At 43.3% G+C, this 17,636-nt stretch overlaps 1 protein-coding gene across 1 annotated transcript in view; it reads right to left on the minus strand.

Annotated features, from left to right (window-relative positions):
• LOC122558872 (copine-9-like) overlaps nt 1–17,636 on the minus strand; it is a 405,261-nt gene that overhangs the window by 118,462 nt on the left and 269,163 nt on the right. Inside the window, exon 7 of the mRNA XM_043707757.2 lies at nt 7,409–7,472. Within this exon, the coding sequence (XP_043563692.1) occupies nt 7,409–7,472 (64 nt within the window). The remainder of the gene's footprint in view (nt 1–7,408; nt 7,473–17,636) is intronic.

A 17,636-nucleotide genomic window follows, 5' to 3' on the forward strand; every position in this document is an offset into this window, starting at 1 on the left:
GCCAATGTACTTGCACTGTGAACCAGTAAACCTTCTCCTAACCCTTTCTCCCATCTTAAGATTATGACAGTGACACAAAACATTGCTGATGCCTTGATGAGCAAAACAAACAAGCAAAAATTGGGTGTGACATTAGCCAGAAGTTAAATTATGATGCTGCTTTAGGATAGGGTGGATTAAGTCATTGTGGGTGTACCTAAACCAAATAGACTGCAGAGGTTCAAGAAGGCAGCTCATTACTACCTCTCAAAGGCAAATAGGAATGGGCAATGAATGTTGGCCTAGCAGCGGTCACATTAATGAATTTTTGAAAAGCGTGGCTTAATGGACTGCAAGCCATTTGCTCCTCATCATAATGGAAGAAACCAGAATCAGTTTACATCATATTTAGAAGACTTTCTCCTTATTCCAACAGTATCAGTAAAATAGATTAGATTACTTACAGTGTGGAAACAGGCCCTTCGGCCCAACAAGTCCACACCGCCCTGCCGAAGCGCAACCCACCCATACCCCTACATTTACCCCTTACCTAACACTACGGGCAATTTAGCATGGTCAATTCACCTAACCTGCACATCTTTGGACTGTGGGAGGAAACCGGAGCACCCGGAGGAAACCCACGCAGACACGGGGAGAACGTACAAACTCCACACAGTCAGTCGCCTGAGGCGGGAATTGAACCCGGGTCTCTGGCGCTGTGAGGCAGCAGTGCTAACCACTGTGCCACCGTGCCGCCCAAAAATAGCATCATTTCAAACAACTTAGAATATTTTTGTTGTGATTGCTAGGACAGATCCAAGTCTGTGAGAATCGGAAACATACCCTTGAGAAACAAAAGGATTTGTTTGAGTGAGAAGCTTAATCCTAATAAAAAAACTGAAACAGGAACCCTACCCTCTTTGGACCATTCATTTAAATGAGATTGGATGAGGAATGGTCAACCAATCAGCTCACAGATATTAGACTGGTAAAGTAAATATTCTATTAAGGCTGCATATCACCATTTTTAAGAATTATTCTAGTTTGAGCCACCGACAACTAGGCTTTTGTGATGTCAGGAAATCTGACAGTGAATAGAAGCAACAAGGGCTGAATCTTTCCAGTTGGTGATTTTACAACACTCTTTGTGGAAGGGTTTCGATTCAAATTCAACAAGTTGAGTTGTAATCATCCCCGCACCACAAGATCTATGATACCCCACCCTCCACCCCACTGTCCTTCACTCCCCTGTCATTCGGGCTGGCTATAAAAATAAATCATGGTGCACGACCACATTAATCTTGTGCTGGGTGATAAGGGAATTTTCTAAGGTGGATGATGTGAAAATATTCCTGCTGATGGTGGGGGTGGGGGGTTCAGAATGGCAGTGTAAAAATGGGTCAATTTAAGAGTGAAAACAGGAAGGATATCCCTAATCTGCAACTTTCTCCCCGAGGAAGGTGAGTCAACTGCAATTTTCAAAACTATGATTGATCCAAATCATAGAGTCATAGAATCATAGAGACGTACAGCATGGAAACAGATCCTTCAGTCCAACCCATCCATGCTGACCAGATATCCCAACCCAATCTAGTCCCACTTGCCAGCACTCGGCCCATATCCCTCCAAACCCTTCCTATTCATATACCCATCGAAATCCCTGTTAAATGTTGCAATTGTACCAGCCTCCATCACTTCCCCAGGTGGCTCATTTCATACACGTACCACCCTCTGTGTGAAAAGGTTGCCCCTTAGGTCTCTTTTATATCTTTCCCGTCTCACCCTAAATCTATGCGGTTATGTCAGAGCCTGGGTGTCTCTGAAGAAGGAGCACGCGGGTGTCCACCAACACCCTTGAGATTTTCAGGGAAAGGTGGGCACCGCAGGGAGTGGAATGTATTATTGTCCCCTCCAATGCTATTTTGATGTAATCCTTTCCCTCCCCCTCACTGTTTGATCACGCAGCATTCACTGGCCACTCGGGTGTTTCCTTTCTTCATGGTGGTGGAAATTGAATAAAGATTTGTGCACCTGTTGTCTTTCACTGTGTCTCACACTTGCACACACAATTTGGTTCCCGTGAAAATATTAGCACCACCGCAATTAGGTGGCAGTGTGGGGGTAGAAAAAGGAAAAAAAAACAAACAAATAAAAATGGAAACAGACCCTTCAATCCAACCAGTCCATGCCGAACATAATCCCACCTGCCTGTTGTTGGCCCACATCCCTCCAAACCCTTCCTATTCATATCCCTATCCAAATATCTTGTAATTGTAGTTATCATGGAATAACAAACAAAAGTAGATTAGATTTTTAGATTAGATTACAGTGTAGAAACAGGCCCTTCGGCCCAACAAGTCCACACCGACCCACTGAAGCGAAACCCACCCATACCCCTACATTTACCCCTTATCTAACACTACGGGCAATTTAGTATGGCCAATTCACCTGACCCTGCACATCTTTATGATGTGGGAGGAAACCGGAGCACCCGGAGGAAACCCACACAGACACGGGGAGAACGTGCAAACTCCACACAGTCAGTCGCCTGAGGCGGGAATTGAACCCGGGTCTCTGGCGCTGTGAGGCAGCAGTGCTAACCACTATGCCACCGTGCCGCCCACGTAGATCAGCCATGGTCAGCTGAATGGCTTCAAAGGCTTGTGTGATTGTTGCGATATTCCCAGATTATAGCCGCTAAAGTCATTAGGGCTGCTAACAGATTAACAATCCATAATCAGCTGTTTAGGGTCCTTGCACTAAGTAGGAAACTTCCACTTTTCTGATCTCCCAAGAACAAGTTAAAAACTCTCCGTAAATTGTTTCATCCTGATCATCGTGTCCCAGCCTCAATTTCTGATGCACCTTTGAGTAACATTTTGACGTGTCTTTGCCACATCAACTTTGACATATGCTTTTGTAAAAGTTGCATTGGTTACCTGAATAATTTATATGTTTATTGCTATGTACAGTGTGACAAAGCTCAAATCACAAAGGAGGCTGGATAACTTTGCTTCCTTTGAGGTTCCCTCAACCAGTCACACTGGGAGTGAGAGCACTTGTGGAAACAATATTTACATTAAGCTACATCAAACATAAATGGGAATTGAAAGTACATAAGGGAATAAGAGAGACAAAAACACATTACTCAAACAATGCAAGCTTCACAGACACAGGAGCATGAATATAAAGAGTGCTGCTACAAAGCATCAGAGACATGGAGTATGGAAGAGCTAAATTATTAGTTAGAAAAGAGAAAGGAATAGGAATTGAGCAGACATAAGAGGACAAACAATGGACATTGAAGACCAAAAAAAAACCATCAAATTTTCTTTTCTTTTGTGTGATATAAGCATCATTGGCAATGCTTATGTCCTAGTTATATCTATGGAATTCCCTGCCAGTATGACAACTTTGAGGCTGCCTCTTTGAATGTTATTAAGGAAAAGATTGATAGATTTTTGAATAGTAAAGGAGTTAAGGGTTATAGTAAGCAGGTGGGTAAGTGCGGCTGAGTCCAGGAAAAGATCAACCATGATTTTATTGAATGGCAGAGTAGGCTCAACAAGCCAGATGGCCTACTCCTGTTCCTATTGCTTATGCTCTAATTTCCCCTTGAGAAGGTGATGGTGATTGTCAGCTTTCTTGAACTACTGGTACACATTAACCCAGAGGGAGTTGCAGGTTTTTGCCTCAATGATAGGAAGCAGTGGTGAGATAAATCCAAGTGGTATCATGAGTGGCTTGTAGAGGAACTTGCAACTGGTGGTTTTCCCATGTGTATGCTGACCCTGTCCTTCAAGGTGGTAAAGTCACAGGTTTAGAGAATGCTGTTGAAGGAACCTTGGGGTGAGCTGTTGCAGTGTATCTTATAGATGCACACATTGCTGTGACAGTGATGGAGAAAGTTAACAGTTAAGCTGGTATGCAGGGTACCAATCAAGTGGGATACTTTGTCTTAAATAGAATTGAGTTTCTTCTGTGTTGTTGGAGCTGCAATCATCACAATCAGTGGGCAGTATTCCATCACATTCCTTACTTGGGTTTTCTAGATGGTGGGGAGACTTTGGGAGGCAGCAAATAAGTTACTTGGCACAGAGTGCTCAGTCTCATACCTGCTGGTATGTGTATGTAGCTAGTCCAGTTCAGCTCCTAGTCAGCAGTAATCCCCAGAATGTTTATACAGGGGACCCAGTGATGGTAATGTAACTGAAAGTCAATGGGAAGTGGTTTCATTCTTTTTCTTGGGGATGGTCACTGCCTGACACTTATGTAGTCCAGGTGTACTAGTTACTTACCTTCAGATTGCAACCTAGAATATTTGAGGGGAGCCTAATTCTTTGAGCCTTTAGTTAAGATTCCCATACTCTATGGCAGTATTTACTCACAAGGTGGCAGTCTATTCCATATATTAACTGAAGCATCAAGAAGTTAAGTCTGTAAATTGCTGTTTGTGATGTCATTGCAAATATAATGAATTTGTATAAGATTTCTTTGTCTGTTTTACAACACCATTGTGCACTTGTATATTAATATCTCAAAGAATAATTTATAGTGTCTAGTGTTTAATTTGGGATAAGTGGGACATCAAGATATTTAGAAGGTCAAACGAATGTCTGGGTTTTTGTCCACAGATCTCTGAAGGTGGCAGGAAAGGTTAAGAGGATAGTTAAGAAGGCACACTTGCCTTTATCAAATGAGTTATAGATTACAAGAACATGGAGGTTATGTTGGAGCTGGATAGAACTTTGGTTAGATCACAGCTAGAGTACTATATGCAGTTCTGGTCACTGCCTTATAGGCAGGATGTGCATTGGAGGTGCTGCACAGAAGATTTGCCTAGGATGGAGTGCTTTAGCTATGCAGAGAGGCTGAATAAGCTCGGTCTGGGTTCTTTGGAACAGAGAAGGTTGACAGACTGTAACGCCATAAGACATAGGAACAGAAATTAGTCCATTCAGCTCATCGAGTCTGCTTCACTATTCAATCATGGCTGATAAGTTTCTCAACTCCATTTCTCCTCAGAACCCGATAAGACCATACGACATAGGAGCAGAAATTAGGGAACGTGATAAAGGTGTATAAGATTATGAAGGTCCTTGAAAATAGCTGTTCTTCATAGTTGAAGGGTCAATAACAAGGGGGAAGCCTTTTAAGATGAAATGCAGGAAGATGAGAGGGAGTTAAAGAAAAATATTTTCACCCAGAGGGTGGTGCGTGCCTGGAATCCACTGTGGGGTTGATTACAGAGGTAAGCAACCTCATAATATTTAAAAGGAACATGGACAAGCACTTGAAATGTCATTAATTCAAGGCTATGGGTCTACAGTAGAACAGTGGGACTGGAGTAGATTTAGTGTAGCTTTGGCAGTACAGACTCAATGTGCTGAAGAGCTTATTCTGCACCATATGATTCTACATCTCAATAGGTTTGTCACTTTTTTTTATTTTTCCATCATCTCCCTGGCTCACTTCCTCTAATAAAGTCTAAACAACCTACTCTTCAATTTTCTCATAGCTTCTTTGGGCAGAATGTATACAGTTTCTTGCATCAAAATGAGTTGGAAGTCACACAACATCAGGTTATAGTCCAACAGGTTTATTTGAAATCACAGGTGAAGTGGAGGGAAGTGCACAGGTATAGAATTTATAGATGGAGAGGTAATGGCAAGATAATTCCAGTAGTTAAGAGTGTCAACAGATCAGTACAAATAGTGTGAGTGGAGTCGACAGGCTGAATAACAAGTCCTCACAGGTGATTAAAAGTGTCAGACGGTGTGAGTAAAATGTCCACAGCTGAATAGCAAGTGAAGGGATGACCTATGATCTGATTAATTAAGATGTGGAGGTGCTAGTGTTGGACTGGGGTGGGCAAAGTTAAAAATCACACAACACCAGGTTATAGTCCAACAGGTTTATTTGGAAGTACAAGCTTTCGGAGCGCTGCTCCTTCAACAGGTAGCAGCACTCTGGTGAAGGACTAGTACTCTGAAAGGTAGAATTCCTAAATAAACTTGTTGGACTGTAACCTGGTGTGAGATTTTTAACTTTGTCTGATTAATTAAGGCAGAGAAATAATTATAAAAATCAAAAATAAGGTGGTGCTGGAGACAAATCAAATGGCTGGAATAACATGATAAGTATAAGAGAAGCAGAATGAGGTTCTAACCAAAATAATAAGCAATCCAAAACTGTACAAACTAATTAAGTGAGAGAGATAATAGGAAGTTATCAAGGTGAGGGTGTCAAAACAGAGCAGTAAGGAAGATTTTACAAACCCAGAACTGTTATTCAATCTGTCAACACTCCATTCATACCATTTGTATCTTTCTATAGACACTCCTAATTACCTGGAATTATCTTACCATTATCTCTCCAACTATATATTCTGCATCCGCATGGTTCCCTCCACTTCACCTGATGTAGGAGCAGTGCTTCAAAAGCTTATGATTTCAAGTAAACCAGTTGGACCATAACTTGGTGTCATGTGACTTCTGACTTTGTCCATCCCAGTCCAACATCGGCACTTCCACATCACCTAAAGGAGTGATATTGTGAAATTTTGTCAAATTCTCGATTGCCCACTCTGTCTTCCCACCATGGAAAAACTGTGGTTTCAGCTGATCCACGGCTGGCAAGCCATCATGTGGAGTCAGAGCAAATCAGTTTCTTCAAGTTGTTCCTCCCACAATTAGATCTGGGTAGAGTAATCCTTTGCATCTGCTGGCAGCTGGTATGAGAGAAGTGTTCAAAAAGATTCAGAGAACCACTGGAGGGAAACATAGTGATTGTAATGAGGTTAGCCAGATGGACCTTGTAGAATATGAGTTCCCTGATTGGGGCTTTTAATCTGGTCCAGTCAGGGAGGCCTGGCTGACATAAAAGGATAAATGTCAGGGGTATTTGACACTGAATGCCTGACGCAATGAGAGGCAGTGCTACTGTCAGAGGATATGCATTTGTAAATAAAGGGTGATTGGTGATGGAATGCCAGACTCTGAAGAATTATTTCAGGAAAGGGATGGATTCTAGTGTTAGATCCCTTCTTGTTGCCAGTCACGCAGATCCCGAAGCAATGGCCATCAGGGGAGAGATAGAGCAAAACACACACCAGGAATCCATTCAGCAAGGAGAGCTATTTTGACAATCTTACAAACTTGTCAGCTTCCTGAGTTACTGCGAGTGTCTGAACCATGTTAATTTTATGGCAGCTGTGGGGCACTGCGACTTAGATATAAACTCATGGCATTTAAAAGTCTGTTTTATTAGATGCCACATCAGATCAGTCTGCCTTACCAAAGAAAAACATGCAACCATTCATTCAAACAGGAGCGTTGTCTGGAGAGCTTACAAACATCTGACAAATAACATTTCCTATTGCCAATGCACAGAGCACTCAGAAAGCAGAGGAAATATTGCCAACACTGACCCGACAGTTGCTCAGTTCTTCAGCAGACAAAATCAGCGTTCCACATTTTTTACCAGGGACGCCCCTAGAGAGATAGAAAGAGAAAGAATAGACCATCATTCATTGAGCAAAAACAACACAGTTTATTACAGAGACCCAGAAAAATGACAGATTGAGGCCTGGGAGTCCTCCTACCACACACAATTAAAGACCGACTTTTCGCCTCTGAGATTTGCAGTGGCAGCTTTGCACCTTGTTAAAATGTGACCAGGCAAGACTACTCTCAGTTAATTAGAACCCAAACCAAAAATGACTTATTCTCACATTCCAAAGCAACAGCTTCCTTATTTGGCAAAATATGGACCAAAGTTGTCTGCCTCACTTCGTTGCAAATTGCAAAGATAGAATAGATAGCAGCAAATCCAATCTTATGGTCATTATAATACAATAAATTGTAAACCCTGTAAAGAAAATAAAGGATTGTCCATAATAATGTTGATAACATTTATTTGGCAAGAGATTTTAACTTAATGATTCAAATTAAGGTTCATCTGAAGGGCACTAAATGCTGCAGTTATTGGAAATGAGTTTTTTAAGTGGGACCTCACCATCATCAGAGAACAAAGCTAACCCTAACCAACTCTGACTGCTGACCATGTGGGTCCTACGTAGTTACAATCCAGTCCTTAACTGTAACTGGTAGACAGAACTAAACTGTATGGAGGTAAAAACAATGACTGCAGATGCTGGAAACCAGATTCTGGATCAATGGTGCTGGAAGAGCACAGCAGTTCAGGCAGCATCGAGGAGCTTCAGCAAAATCGACGTTTTGGGCAAAAGCCCTTCATCAGGCATAAAGGCAGAGAGCCTGAAGCGTGGAGAGATAAGCTAGAGGAGGGTGGGGGTGGGGAGAGAGTACAATGGGTGAGTGGGGGAGGAGATGAAGGTGATAGGTCAGGGAGGAGAGGGTGGAGTGGATAGGTGGAAAAGGAGCTAGGCAGGTCGGACAAGTCCGGACAAGTCAAGGTGACTGGAAGTTTGAAACTAGGATGAGGTGGGGGAAGGGGAAATGAGGAAGCTGTTGAAGTCCACATTGATGCCCTGGGGTTGAAGTGTTCCGAGGCGGAAGATGAGGCGTTCTTCCTCCAGGCGTCTGGCGGTGAGGGAGCGGCGGTGAAGGAGGCCCAGGACCTCCATGTCCTCAGCAGAGTGGGAGGGGGAGTTGAAATGTTAGGCCACGGGGCGGTTTGGTTGATTGGTGCGGGTGTCTCGGAGATGTTCCCTAAAGCGCTCTGCTAGGAGGCGCCCAGTCTCCCCAATGTAGAGGAGATACAATAAATGATATTAGTGGATGTGCAGGTAAAATTTTGATGGATATGGAAGGCTCCTTTAGGGCCTTGGATAGAGGTGAGGGAGGAGGTGTGGGCACAGGTTTTACAGTTCCTGCGGTGGCAGGGGAAAGTGCCAGGATGGGAGGGTGGGTCGTAGGGGGGCGTGGACCTAACCAGGTAGTCACGGAGGGAACGGTCTTTGGGGAAGGCGGAAAGGGGTGGGGAGGGAAATATATCCCTGGTGGTAGGGTCTTTTTGGAGGTGGCGGAAATGTCGGCGGATGATTTGGTTTGTAGGGTGGAAGGTGAGCACCAGGGGCATTCTATCCTTGTTGCGGTTGGAAGGGTGGGGTCTGAGGGCGGAGGTGCGGGATGTGGACGAGATGCGTTGGAGGGCATCTTTAACCACGTGGGAAGGGAAATTGCGGTCTCTAAAGAAGGAGGCCATCTGGTGTGTTCTGTGGTGGAACTGGTTCTCCTGGGAGCAGATACAGCAGAGGCGGAGGAATTGGGAATAGGGGATGGCATTTTTGCAAGAGATAGGGTGGGAAGAGGTGTAATCCAGGTAGCTGTGGGAGTCGGTGGGTTTGTAAAAAATGTCAGTGTCAAGTTGGTCGTCACTAATGGAGATGGAGAGGTCCAGGAAGGGGAGGGAGGTGTCAGAGAGGTCCAGGTAAATTTAAGGTCAGGGTGGAATGTGTTGGTGAAGTTGATGAATTGCTCAACCTCCTCGCGGGAGCACGAGGTGGCGCCAATGCAGTCATCAATGTAGCGGAGGAAGAGGTGGGGAGTGGTGCCGGTGTAATTACGGAAGATCAACTGTTCTACGTAGCCAACAAAGAGACAGGCATAGCTGGGACCCATACGTGTGCCCATGGCTACCCCTTTGGTCTGGAGGAAGTGGGAGGATTCAAAGGAGAAATTGTTAAGGGTGAGGACCAGTTCAGCCAAACGAATGAGAGTGTCGGTGGAAGGGTACTGTTGGGGACCTCTGGAGAGGAAAAAACGGAGGGCTTGGAGGCCCTGGTCATGGCGGATGGAGGTGTAGTGGGATTGGATATCCATGGTGAAGATGAGGCGTTGGGGGCCGGGGAAACGGAAGTTTTGGAGGAGGTGGAGGGCGTGGGTGGTGTCTCGAACGTATGTGGGGAGTTCCTGGACTAGGGGCGATAGGACAGTGTCGAGGTAGGTAGAGATAAGTTTAGTGGGGCAGGAGCATGCTGAGACTGTATTCTAATCTGGTACTAACCGATGAAGGAGAAGCAGAAAGGCTTGAACCTGTTATAACCACAAAAGTTCTGAAGCAGTCTGAAAACACAGCATGTAATTTTCACAGAGCAAGTTCTCACAGCAGTAATGTGATAATGACCGGATAATCTGGTTTGGTGATGTTGACTGAGGATAAATATTGGCTCGGACACCGAGGATAACCCCCACCCCCCCACCGCCCCTCGCCTTCATTCTTCTGCAAAACAGTGCCATTGGATCTTTTACATCCACCTAAGCTGACAAGTTTGAAAGATGGCACCACAGACAATGGCAAGCTCTAATGGAATCTCTGCTTATTTATGCTCAAGCCCTGGAATGGAACTTGATCCCACAATCTTCTGACACCAAGGAAAGGCTGCTTCCCAGTGGTAGGAAATTTGAACATGTTGCACTGATGTAGACATTGAGGTTCTAAACTTGATTTTGCAATCACATGCTTCCACTAAAGCGGGCGGACTCATCTAGAAAACCAAAGGATGACAGAACGTGATTAATGCAGAGAAAGTAAGGTGCTACAATATTGCAATTTTCCATATATAACTCCATGGACCCTTCAGATTGGATTTTGTAATGTACAGGTGAGGCAAAAACAGAAGGCTCTATCTAATTTGTGCTTCATTTGATTTGGGTACACACAATGTTGGCCCTATTTTCCACTATTTTTACATTCTTCCGCTTAATGAACATAAAACATGGGCAAAACATCCAAACAAATTGCCTCAATCTGCTGAATATACAATAAAAAAAAAGAGCAACAGTAATTCCAATCACAGGCAATAAATTTAATTCTAACATATTCTAACCTAAAGGTATATTTTATCAGTTTTAACCATTGGCTTTATTGCAAATCACAGGAAGAACTGATTCACAAGGAATAATAATGAATGAACACATTGGGTACTAATTAATTATTAAAATATTTTCAGGCTGGACACCAACATAAAGGAGAAATCTCCAAGAGGTGGATCTAGTCTAAAGTTGATCTTCTTCCAAAGAAGTAAATGATCTGGAAAACCTTTTATTCTTTGGTCCAAAATGGAGGCAGACCTTACATTAGTACAAAAGGTACTAAGTGGGATTGAACAGCTCAGTCCTGAGGATTACTTCAAGTTAAAGCACTAATATGGAAAAGGAGGCTTTGGTACACATTGGTAAAAAGAAAATTGAATACTGATGTTAGGAAAAACTTCAACAACAATTTGCACTTTATGTGGCATTTTTAACTAATGAAAGCACTTCAAAGAAAAATGGATGCCAAGCCAAAGAAGAAAGTATTCGGAAATGGCTTTTTAAGTTTGGTCTTAAAAATTATTTTTAGACATGATGTAGGTGGAACTTGTATTTTGTTCATTGGACATGAAATGAACACCATTGATGGAAGTAAGTATTTGGAGCAATTACACTTTCCTTTTATTACTTTGTCACAAAATTAAAGAAGTAATTTTGTTCTAGCAGGCCCAGAAATAAAGCAGCAGCAAGTTATTACCATAGCAACCAGGGTATTTCTACAGACGTAATGCGAGAATTCCTGAGTGTCAGGCCTAAGTTTCCAATGCTGTGGAGATGGAAGGGAGATGCACAAAAAGTTGATGTAGTAGGAAATTAAAGTTCTGGGAATTGTTAAGTCACAGACGGTTACAAATATGATGAAGGTTGTGGCATGAGAGAGTTACAAAATGAGAATTTTAGATTGGGGTATTGGAAGAATGAGAGACAATGTAGTTCTGTAAAGACAAAGATGATGTATGTGCTAGACTTGGTGCAAGGATAAGATATAGATTGCAATGCTTCTCAATGAGCTATGGTTACAACATGTGGAGGTTAGCAGGCCAACCAAGTACTGGGACTGGAGGGGCTTTCGAGAATCCCATAATTCCAACAGCCCATCCCTACATTCCTGCAATTGGCAGTGTATAAGTCCATGTCACAAAGGCAGTCCAACAACATTCATATAATGGACAGCTTAGGTAAAGTGGAGAGATAGAGCTGTGTGTCTGTTGAAGATGATTCAATAAAGCTGCATCATGCAGACTAGTTATCTGAAATTGGTCTATTGTTAATGAAATCATTTCAAGCATAATTACTGTTTTTACTGGAAACACAGGAGCCAATTTGCCCAAAGCAAGCTCCCACAAATGACAACGAGATGATATAATAAAATGTTGGCAGAGATAGTAATCATCAAGACACTTAAGAAGCATTAAATGGGTACTTAAAATGCCGGAGCATTCAAAGCTACAGGTCAAATGCTAGAAAGTGGCATTAGAATAGATAAATGCTTAGTGACTGGCAGAGATATGATGGGCCAAAAGATTTTCGTTCAAGTTGTATAAAGTATATTCTATTAAATCAGTGACTCTCAACCTTCTCAGTATCAAGGCACATTTCAATGGGGCAAATAATTCCATGGCATACCCACATTTTCTCAGCTGAATTGATCATAAACTTCACACTCACTTGCATTTGCTGTGATGTGGTGTGAACGGAAACACTGTACAGGACTCAGGTGAGGCAGTGAGCTGAACCCCTGTCCCACGGACACAGCACCAACAATGGGTCAGCTTCACGGACTGAGGATCCCACACTCACCACATGTGCTCTGGCACTGCCCTGATGATGTGCCATAGCAGCAGTGCACCATATGATTGATTTGGCCCAGCAAAAGGGCAAAGGCCATGGTGACGGACATACCAATCCTGCATTGTTCATCAATCAGATGTTGGGAATTGTTCCATCGACCCCCATTTTAGGGACACCTGGTGTCAGCAGATTAAAACCACTCTACATCTCAATGATTTAATTGCATATGGTTGAAAACCACTGCCCGAAAGATCAGGTAACATTTTATTGGAATGTTTTGGCTGCGGGATATATATTGATCAATATACTGGAATGATTCCCTGCACTCCTCTTCAAAGTGGGAAATTTTATTGTCATCTGAGTTTAACATCTAATCTTAATAGCCACAATATGTGGGTCTCTCACTAAAATCCCAGTCTAGATAATGTTCACAAGTCTCTACAATGGGATAGAAACTCTGACCTTCTGACTCAGAGGTGAGGATGCTATTCAGTAATGTACCAAAGATGACATGTAAATCTATTGACTATTTTCACTATCAGAATACTCTCCTTAATTAAATTTAATAGCGAGGCTAGCATTTTTGTTTGCAATGAAAGATTATGATGACTACAAGATTATATTCACGCTCTTTTATGTTTATAAGGCATATTACTGTAACTGTTAAAAACCGAAGGAGTTGTAGATGCTGTAAATCATAAACAAAAACAGAAGTTGCTGGAAAAACTCAGCAGGTCTGGCAGCAATAAGCAGAGAAATCAGAGTTAACATTTTGGGTCTGGTGATTGGTTTCTGAGGAAGGGTCACTGGACCTGAAACATTAGCTCGGATATCTCTTCACAGACGCTTCCAGAACTGCTGAGCTTTTCCAGCAACTTCTGTTTTTGTAGCTTAACTTTACTCAGGTTAATTCAAAACAACTGATGCATTTGGTTAGAAAACAGGAGAATGAATTAGGGATAGTGCAGAATTTATTATACAATTGAATTCTAGTTTCCTACTTCTCTGTGCGTGAACAAGCAAATGCCACTGGACTGCAAATGGATATATCAGCTCCGAAATAAGCAACAGACCCGTTCTATTTTCTGTGCTTTTTCTTATTTATTCGTGAGCATTGTGAAGAAGGCCAGCATTTGTTGCCATTCATTAAGTGCCCTTCAGAAGGTGGTGGTTAGCTGCCTTCTTCAATCCACCTGCTCTAGCTAGATCTTCAGTGATCCCTCTTTGACTTTTCTGTGGGGTTGGAGGTTTGGTACAATGAGTGGCTTGCTCAACCCATCGAGTATCAATGATGCTGTGTGCATATGGAGTCACATGTAGGCCAGGCTAGGTAACAATGGCAGATTTCCTTCCCTAAAGCACATTAGTAAATCAAATGGGTTTCTGTGACAATCCAATTGTTCATAGTCACCATTCAGACTAGCTTTTTATTGTAGATTCATTAATTGAATATTGAAATAACTCATTAGAGGTTGGTATTCCATCACCAAGTCACCCTTTACTTGTGGAGAGTCCTTGACACTGATCCAACTCCCTCAGAGCCAGCTCTCAGAGTGAACAGGATGTCTGACACTCCTGTTCTTATCTGTCAGTCAGGGCTCTCTGACTGGGGTTGTTAAACTGGCCCGATTAGGGAACTCACATTCTATGAGGTCTACCTGGCTGACCTCGTTATAATCCCCACATTCCTCCCACTCTGAGTCCGAGGACATAGACGAGGTTTTTATCGTAGATCCTCTGAGTCAGGTTCCTCCAATTCTGCCTCTGTTATGAATGGTGTGTGGCCTCTTGCGCCCAGATCCTCTCAGAAGAAATACATTCTCTTCTTCCAGTTGCAAAGGCATTGAGACCGCGACATCCACTGTGTGCATCTCAGATTCCAGGGTATCTGCAATGCTTGACTGAGTGGGAGAACCCGTGGGTTCCGGAACAATCAGAAAGGCAATTGAGGAGCTGGGCACATTTTGCTCTCACACCGTTTGCTACTTTCCTTTGGTCCACATGCTTGTTCAGGACCGTCACACCTACCAGAACTTTGTATATCACTGGACCTGACCTCACACCAACTATGCTTCTTATCCATTCGCATGGTTCCTACACCAAACGTGATCCCCTGAAATACTGTCTCTCTCACTTAACAGAGTCTTGTGTTTTGTATTGGCGTTCCTGACACCATTTCGCCCTGTCCCTGTGTCCAGGAAGATCAGATTTAAGCTGGTACAGAGTCTTCTCCCCATTAGCATCTCTGCTGGAGCTAGCCCTGCAGTTGCATGAGGGGTGGTCTGATAATCAAAAACAAACTGGGACAATTTGATGTCTACTGAAGCTGTAGGCTGTTCCTTTAAGCCTGCTTTCAAAATTTGGATTGCTGTTTCTGGCAGATCTTTGGATGATGAATGGTATGGAGGTGTCCTTACATAACAAATAAGATTCAACTGTAGGAAATACTCATATTCTCTGCAGGTAAACATTGACACATTGACCCAGAAGATTGTATATTACAAAAGAGGCTCGCAGTTTTTCTATCATTGACTCCAAGTTTTGATGAATGAATTCTATGCATGTCCAGCCATTTTGAATGGGTGCCCACAATAACTAAGAACATTGAGCCCATGATAGGACCTGCATGGTTGACATGTAACTGATTCCAGGGTTTACGCAGCCATTCCCATGAATGTAAGGGAGTTGCTGGTGGTAAGGTTTGTCCTTGTTTGCACTCTGAGTACTGCCCCACCAAAGCAGCTATGTCCATAAACAATCCTGGTCACCTGGTATTACATCTTGCCAACATCTTTATTTTGGAAACCCCTGGATGATGCTGGTGGAGTTCAGCCAGTATCTGGTAGTGACCTTTACTTGGGACAATCACTCCTGCTCCCCAAGATAACATGCCGTCCCCTACTATGATCTGGGTTCAAAAGGGTTTCATTACCTGTTGTGATGTCCCTGTGGATCTCCCATGACCACCAGCTGCTTCAGTTTTGCCAGGACCTGATCTTTCTGTATCCAAAGTCTGATATTGTCAGCTGTCACTGGAAGTGTGCCCAGAAAATGTATAACCATTACAGGCTCTTCCAATGGTAGTACCCCCGGTGGTGTATCTGCCAGTGGGCGGCAGCTCAATGCATCCACATTTGCTACTGGCCTCCCAGATGGTGTTCCAACTTGCAATTATGCACATTTAGAATTAGAGCCCACTACTGAAGCTATGGGCAGCATTGTCTTGTCCTCTTCAAGTAGACCCATCAGGGGTTTGAGGTCCATTATTGTCACAAATTTATGACTATAAAGGTATTGATGGAACTTCCTAACTCCAAGTATGACTGCCAAACATTCCTTCTCTATCTGGGCATATTTATGCTCTACATTAACCAAAGGGCTGGATGCATATGCTATTGGGTGTTTCTCTCCACTGGGCCACTTATGTACTAATACTACCCCGATGCCGTATAGGGAGGCTTTGTACGTCAATACCAGATCTTGCCTGAGGTCTTGGCTGTTGCTTCACTACCTTGAAACTATGGCTTGGCTATGCAATCATGTCCAAGGCTGACCCTTTTTTAAGAATTGACGCAAAGTTGCCAGGATGGAGGCCAGGTTATGCGTGAACTTCCCATAATAATTCACCAGCTCAAAGAAAGACCTAAGCTCTGGTACAGATGTGGGAGCTGGGGCACCTTTGATCGCCCTCACTTTGTCTTTCAACAGGTGTAACCTAGTCTTGCTGACTCTGTAGCCCAAGTATGTCACTTGGGGTGCCTGGAACACACATTATTCCCTTCTAAGGCGTACGGCCCACCCGGGAGAAATGTCTGTGGACAATGTCCAAGTTCTCTAATTGCTCCTTATTGGTCTTCCCTGTTATTAGCATATCATCTTGACAAATGGCGAACTTGGGTCGACCTTGTAAAATGTCTACTGGAAAATTTCACAGGCTGACGATACCCCAAATGGCAACCTCATATATTGGTACAGACCCTTATGGGTATTATTATTATAGAATTATCATCACAGAATCTCTATAGTGTGGAAGCTGGCCATTCCGCATATTGAATCCACAGCGACCCTCTGAACAGCATTCCACCCAAACCCATCCCCCCCTCCCCCACCCTATCTGTACAACCATACATTTCCCATGGGCTAATCCATCCAACCTCACCTCCCTGGACACTAGGGGCAATTTAGCATGGCCAATCCACCTAACCTGCACATCTTTGGACTGTGGGAGGAAACAGGAGATCTAGGGAAACCCACACAGACACGGCGAGAATATGCAAACTTCATACAGGCAGTCTCCTGAGGGTAGAATGGATCCCTGGCACTGCAAGGCAGCAGTGCTAACCACTGAGGATTCTGGGAATCCTCATCCAACTTCAATTGCAAGTATGCAAGGCCCATGTCCAGCTTTGTGAAGGTCAGCCCTCCCCCTATAGCTTTGCGTATAAATCCTCAATGTGAGGGATTGGTCATTTATCCAGCTGCGAAATGCAGTTTACCATTTGTTTAAAATCTCCACAAAGGTGAACTGACCCATTGGGCTTCACAATCGACATGCCCATTCCACAGACTGGGTTAGTTTGATGATTCCTTCACTTTCCAACCTCCTGATTTCTGCCTCTACTTCTGCCCTTAAGACAAATGGTACTGGGTGAGTCTTGCGGAATCATGGAATTGTTTCCTGATCCATTGCAAGGCAGCCTTGGCTCCTTCGATAGTCCCTAGACCATCCTGAAAATCATCTGGGTAAGTAAATCAGTGGGAATTGAACCAGCTGCTTCTCAGAAGAGACTGGGACTGAAGTTGTACCCCTAATCTATAAAGGTTCCCTGGTATTGGTTCTCTATCTAGCCGAGGTTTTTCACAAACTTGAGGGTTGGAATCCAGAGCAAATCTTGTTAAAGATTGGTTCTGCAATCACTGAAACAGACATGCTGATATCAACCTCCATTAGAACCGGCTGACTATTTAATGTGATATTTATTTTGATTGGTTCTGATTTGGATGTTGCTAAGCAATGTACCTGTTCCAAACCAGTGTAGATGGACTTTCCAGAGTGTGTACTCTCTTGGA

This window comes from Chiloscyllium plagiosum, unplaced genomic scaffold, assembly GCF_037043375.1.
Source record: "Chiloscyllium plagiosum isolate Xiang-an unplaced genomic scaffold, Cpla_swu_hap1 HiC_scaffold_14, whole genome shotgun sequence".
Lineage (NCBI taxonomy): Eukaryota > Metazoa > Chordata > Chondrichthyes > Orectolobiformes > Hemiscylliidae > Chiloscyllium > Chiloscyllium plagiosum.